At 43.6% G+C, this 7,011-nt stretch overlaps 1 protein-coding gene across 1 annotated transcript in view; it reads left to right on the top strand.

The window, feature by feature from the left end:
* wdr41 (WD repeat domain 41) overlaps positions 1-6,128 on the top strand; it is a 27,507-nt gene extending 21,379 nt beyond the window's left edge. The window contains exons 12-13 of the mRNA XM_080742546.1: positions 825-961; positions 4,023-6,128. Of these exons, the coding sequence (XP_080598672.1) occupies positions 825-961; positions 4,023-4,166 (281 nt within the window). The 3' untranslated portion in view covers positions 4,167-6,128. The remainder of the gene's footprint in view (positions 1-824; positions 962-4,022) is intronic.
* The last annotated feature ends 883 nt before the right edge of the window (positions 6,129-7,011 follow it).

Genomic DNA, 7,011 nt, shown 5'->3' with positions numbered 1-7,011 from the left:
ACAAATGTGCAAAAATGACCAAATGACCACCCCAACGGGGCTGCTCACGGGGAATTCCCGGGGACCACCCACTCCTGGTGCTCCAGAACGGATGCAAAAGTGGTAACGCCCCCAGTGGAGGACCCCCTCCACTGCAGCTCACATAAAATGCCGTAACTCGGGCTAGGAGCGTCCGGGAGAGCCGGGGCCGGTACCTGTTCGTCCGCCAAGGCAACGCGGAGACCCCACCCCTCATTTCTCACATGGCCCTCTTCTAGCGCCACCATGAGGCCAATTCTTGCAAAACACATTTTTGGACACTGCTCCTACAATTTTTGCCCTAAAATCACACAAATCGGTACACAGTATGTCTACACTCATTTCATCAACTTGGATCTGTCCCATATTGCGCCACCTTCAGGCCGATTTTTAAAACACATTTTTGGCCACTGCTCCTACAATTTTTGCCCTAAAATCACGCAAATCGCTACACAGTATGTCTACACTCATGTCATCAACATGGATCAGGAAGATTTTGGAAAAACACATTTTTGCCCTATTTGTGGAGATAATCGCTTATGTCCCGATTAGGGAGTCTTACTGGTACAAACATTCAAATTATACAAAAAATAAATGATGGATGGAATAAATCCACATTCAAAGACGTACACACACACACACACACACACACACACGCACACACACACACACACACACACACACACACACACACACACACTATGTTTAGGACGGTAGAAATGAATGTCTCATGTTTTCCCAGGGTTCTTTGGCATGTGGTCGTTTAGAACTGACCAATAAGCAGTGAATGTGTCATGTTTTCCCAGGGTTCTTTGGGATGTGGTCGTTTGGACGGACCAATAAGCAGCCGGCTCCGCCCTCCAGGAGGACTCCAGAGGCCCCGCCCACCGTCCGCACGCTGGAGCTGACGGGAGATCTGATTGGTCACTCCGGGGCCGTCCAGGTATGATGATGTCACCATGTTATTATGATGTCATGAGTTATAGAGGTGTGCATTGGCACCGCCCTCACGATTCCATCAGGGACATGGGCCCCTGATTCAGCCTAGGAAAAAGAGTTGTAGAGGCCCTCATTAAGTGCTATAGAGAGAGATCTCTCTCTATAGCGCTGCTGCTGCTACTCAAAGATTTGACATTTCAGGTCATGACAAGTGACAAGCCAGTGGGCCAATTACAATTTTGTTGTTTTCGGGTGGAAACCTTGTATGTCCAAAACCGTTTGTTTTGTATTTATCATTTTAAAAATGATTTAAACTAGTGAAAACAGCCGATCTACAAGCACACAACGCCTCGTACCGTGAGTTGTTGTGTGCTTGTAGATCTGCTGTTTTCACTACTTTTGTGCGACAGCCTTGTCTGCAAAGCAAGGCTTTGCTTTGTGAAAAAAAAAAATACAAATTTGAAACTTGGAGATACAAGGTTTCTGCCCGACAGTGACGATTTACTTTGTTGGCCCAGCCCCCAAAATGGAACGAAGGCCGACATTTTATTTTTATTTTTGTCCTAATGGCCGGCCTGGACCGGCCGGGAATGAACCGGCCGTACGGGAGTTGTTCCGCTTTTCCCAATGGCCAGCACGTCCCTGGATTCCATATAATTACCATTCACCAGGTCACAATTCCAATCGATTATACGATCAGGGTTCCCACGCTCATGAAATTCCTGGAAATATTTTGAAATTAGAAAAATATTTTCCCAGTTCTGGAAAAGCTTTGGAATTTCATCAAGGGTCCTGGAAAGTCATTGACAAATATTTAGCAATGCATAGTTTTTGGCTATTGATTTTGTTACAAACATTTTCTAAAACATGTTTAACATTAAACAAAATAATGTAACATAAGTAGTTTTTCTGCGTGATTGCAGCCTAATGTATGCAACTAGAAGTTTGGGCGGCTTCGCCAACCTCATTCTAGGCTTGTACCCTTCGGGTGCTCACAGCTGTCGCTTGATGCAAACATGCACGGCCGTCATAACTGTCTTTACGGGTCCATTTGGTTCCATTCTATGCTTTATTTTATCCATAATACCATTCTATGCTTTATTTTTGCTACACTGCCTGTCTTTGGGCATTACTCAAAGGAGTAAGAGACTCTATATAGGCCTGGAAATTGGTTTAAATATTCTGGAAAGGTTTTGGAAATTCATCTGTAAAAATGTGTTTGAACCCTGTTGTGATGTATGCATTGTGATGCATAATTGTTTTTCTATATTACTGCACAACATATCAAATGTTTCATCAGTCAATACAAGAACTCAGATAATACAAACATCTAAATAGCTATGAATTTATGGATTCACATTGTTATTTGTATTTGTACCAACAGTCAAAAGAGCACATTAGGCCAACAGTGCTGTAATTTTACATTCCACAGACAAGACTCTTACTTTCCCATAATTCGACAAAGCACTCTTATTTTGAAGTCCTCCGACCGGACATCAAGGGTTTACGTTGGTCCGGCTGACACGCATTCTGCTGACGCTCGGCTCAGCTTTATATTTATCGCGGGTGTGATGCAACATGCCGCTGCAGACTCTGAGACCGCGTGAGGAGCGGGTTGCACACAAACGCCCGGACGTTAAATAGTCGCGAGTCGCAACGTTCTTTCGACTTGGAAAGATTGAGCTGAAGTTGAAACAACACTTTGTGAGCTTGTGGTTTCTCTGGAGCTCATGAGAGCCACTGCACCTAGCGTCTGTGAGTAGGCTACGCGCTGCCGTGGCTGCTAGTGAGAAAAGAAAAGAAAAAACTCAATTTCCCATGATGCAGCGCGACAGCCAACATTTATATATCTATTAGGGCTGAGACTTTAACCGATTAATTGTGATTAATTAATTACAGAAAATTAACGCGATTAAAAATCGATTTTTCACCACAGAAACTTCAGTTTCGGGCATACCGATCATAGCGATGCACCAACCAAGAAGAGACAACAAAAGCAAAGGGAGAAGTAGCCGATCAGAGTGCTTTGCTTGGCCCAGTGGATGCCAAATTTAGATTTAAAAAACTCACTCGTTGATTCACTCGTACAACAAAATGTGTTTTACTTGAAAAACATGCTTCTCAGGTCAAATATGTACATGCGATTAAACATGCAATTGCCTCTTGATTAATTTGATTTTTTTTTTTTAATCGAGTCCCACCCCTAATATCTATATATCTTCTATATCCTCGGTCCCAGCCTGTTCGCTCCGTTCCACGATTTGTTTTGTCTCTCCGCATCACAGTCTGGAAATGATTCACTATGTTCACTACCATAACGTACACACAGATCATCGCGATCATTTTTTATTCTCTGCGTGAAAGAAAATACTTTGAATGGCTGCGAGCGGGAGCCGCCGCTCGCACAACGTGCAACACCGGAAATCTGGTAAAAACAACAGGAAAAATCCATGGCAGTTATGGCAAAACTATGGCAGCATAAAGTGTTAAAAGGTTTTATGACAAAATCAAAATCAATGTCTCTCTGTCCGTCACGTCACGTCACACTTTTGCCCTACTCATATCTCAGCCCACCGTTGCCCCTATCCATGCCAAACTTTATACACACACACACACACACACACACACACACACACACACTCCTTGGTTGGCAAACCACAACCTCCACCCGTCATTTCTCACATGGCCCTCTTCTAGCGCCACCATCAGGCCAATTTTTGCGAAAGACATTTTTGGACACTGCTCCTACAGATTTTGGCCTAAAATCACAAAAAGCGGTACACAGTATCTCTACAGTCATGTCATCAACATGGATCTGTCCCATTTCCCATATATTTTTTTACACTTACTTCTTGTGCTTCAACTGAAATATATATATGCAGTATCTGCCCCCCCCCTCCCCCTCCCCCGATTTCTTAAGTAGCTGTCATTGTATTTCACATTGTGATGCGATGCGTTGTCAGCTTGTAGATGTGCTATTTTTGCTATTCCGCCTACGACTAAGTAAATAATAGACTTTAAATGAGTGAATGAGTGATAAATTGCTGCATTATTTTGCTGTGCAGATGTTCCTGAGTCTGGGGGAGGATCAGTGTCTGGTCACATGCTCCGCGGACCACCTGCTGATCCTGTGGAAGAACGGGGAGGCCCAGTCGCACCTGAGGAGTCTGGCCCTGTTCCACAAGCTGCAGCTGAACGGGGGGCTGTGACCTCTGACCTTTGACCTGGACCTGCTCCAGAAGCTCCACTGTCCTACAAAGGCAGAGTGCAGTAACTACGGTTTCCCTAAGGTCAAATTAGCCTTCATGATGTTTGGGGATAAACGATTACCTCAAGAACAGATATACAATCAGTGTTATGCGTTGATGTCTCATTTAGCTGACCAGCATCTTCTTTGTGACATTTTTGTAGTTCCTGCACTCTGCCTCTGTAGGGCAGTATAGGTCAACGGAGGACTGTGACCTTTGACCCAGCCCTGTTCCAAAAACTACAGATCAACGAAGGCCTGTGACTTTTGCGTTTGGAGCTTTGATGCTTCAAATAGGAACCTGAAATTACCTGAGCCGGTGTCGGATCCAAAATATGTGACTTGACCTCTCGGGTACAGATCCGCTCCGTTCAAACGTCTGCAGGGTTTTGGTGTCTGAAAAGGATGACGGAACCTTGAAGACTTGATCAGCTTTTCTTTCATATTACACTTTTAGACGTTCAGGTTTTAAAATGTCCTGAAAATCCCTCTTGGTCTGTTCTGTTCTGAGACGCGCTTTGCGTTACCGGTCGATTGAAACGCCAGCCGATCTCAGTCTCTCTGGAAGAACATTAATACTAGAAACAACGGGGGAAAACAGAAACAGCCACGCAGAGCTTGAAGGCTGACTCCTCCCTGAAAGCAGAAGGATTCAGGTTTCCGGGGGAGGCTGGTTGTACTTAATACTATGGCATCAAAATGTTGAACCACTCCTTTAACCCTTATACATTAGCTTTTTGAAAATTTCATTTAGTCGCTATTCCAATGGACTACTCATTGTGGTACAGTCATGTATAATGATGATGAAAACTGATCCTGCTACTAAGCACTGACGGTTGAGTGTTTGATGTGTTGGTGATGTAAACGTTGTACTGTCTTGATGCCTTGGCATGCTTTTAATGAAGTGCTTTTATTGAGGAAACTGTGAGACAAATCTTCCTTACATTCAGTACATGGTGCGTGCGTGCGTGCGTGTGTGCGTGCAGCCGCAGTGAGAAAGTGCTTTAACCCAAGTTTAAAGCCTGATTTCTACTTTCCCGTACGACTAGTGTCCCGTGCCGACAACAGCAGATCTACAAGCTCAACTGTAGATCGCCTATTATCCGGGACACTGCCATGTAAATCAGCCATAATGTCAGATTATCATATTGAGTAGGGATGCGGTATCGGTACTCGTGGTATCGGTACTCGACCCGATACAACCCTATTTTGCTGTACTCGTACTCGCCAGATACTTCTCACGGCAGCGCCCGATACTCTGCTGGGGCGTCACAAGGGGGAGAAAAGTGGGACTGAGTTACTAGGGCTCAAGGTGAAAGCCAGGGCCTTAATTATTTTATACTTTTGCTATTGAAAAATAGCAGATATGCAAGCTCACAGTGCCGCACTGCGAACGAGGCACCAGTGCTCCAACGATACAGCTGCGACCACTTAAAGGCATCAGCATCATGGCATGCCTTGTTGCGCTAAACTTACCTCTAAAGTTGAATCTCTTTCATATATCCTTCACCACCTCACGCAAATTGCAAAGTATAGGCTACTGTAGGTAAGTTAAACTTCCCACTAGAAAGCTGTGTGTGTGTTTGTTTGTTTGTCACTGTCGCTCTTGTCTTGAAAGCTCGCTCTCTCGGTGAAGTGTGTCTGTCTGCAGGGACGTGCAGAGACATTTTAGAGAGGCAGGGGCTGATATTTCTAGAAGGCCTTTTGTTGGACAATTCTCTTGAATGCAGCCTTCAGTTATGGTATGGAAAGGGCCCGGGGACATTTGCATTTTTTACCATAGTAAAAAAATGCATTCATGGACACTTTTTACAGACTGATCTGGCAGGGGCTCAAGCCCCCTTTGATGTCAAATTGTCAATGTGTGTACGTGCCTGCCTGCCAGTGTAGCACAGCTGAAAAAAGATTGATTGAAGAGAATAGAGATTCTGTGGGCTTCGCCACCTAGTGGCGGAAGAAATGACCTCTGGGAACTCAGATTGCTGTGGGCTAAATCAATGAATGCATTTCTGAGAATACCAGAAAAAAAGAATAATTTGACATTATGTTATAGTTGCGGATGAGGATGGATGCGGATATATAAATTGGATAATATATTTTTTTAGAGGGAAAAAAAAAAGCGTAATTTAAATACATTTTGTATTATTAATTGTACTCGTATCGGTACTCGGTATCGGCGAGTACTCAACATGAAGTACTTGTACTCGTACTCGGTCAGCAAAAAAGTGGTATCGGGACATCCCTAATATTGAGCCTTTTCAGACGACACCCGCCCGTCATCCTCTGTTGTCATGGAAACCGCTCGTCTCTCTTTGTGCCAAATATGTTGTGCCTTCTTCAGCTGTGCATTATTTTTGTATTGTTATTGTTATTATTGTGATTGTCTCACTGTGACCAGATCAACAAGGGCATAGCAGTGGTTTGCTGGTGCCACCCATAGACCTTTACACAATAAATGATATCCATTATTTTAAAGGACAACTTTAGTTTTTTACAACAAGGGTTCATATTTTAGATTCTAATTAAAGAATATAAAAGATGACTGTTGAAATTATTTCATTTACTTCTTTCTATTGTTTTAGAGATTCTTATTTCAATGGTTGGGGGCATGCGTACAAGTGGCTAAATATGTCATTTTACACAGAATAACCCCATTCCCAAGATACAACGCAACTTTTCATGGTTGGATGTGACTTATGGGGGCTAGAAGTGTTACTGTAAATAGCAATAAAGAAACTGCTGGCTTATTGTGTCTAAAAAGACATATTTAGCCACTTGTACGCATGACCCCATGCGTACGCATGCCC

The sequence above is a fragment of the Nannobrachium achirus genome (assembly GCF_963921795.1).
Source record: "Nannobrachium achirus genome assembly, chromosome: 15".
NCBI lineage: Eukaryota > Metazoa > Chordata > Actinopteri > Myctophiformes > Myctophidae > Nannobrachium > Nannobrachium achirus.
The sequence above is the reverse complement of the archived record's forward strand: the minus strand, read 5'-3'. Positions and strand labels throughout refer to the sequence as shown.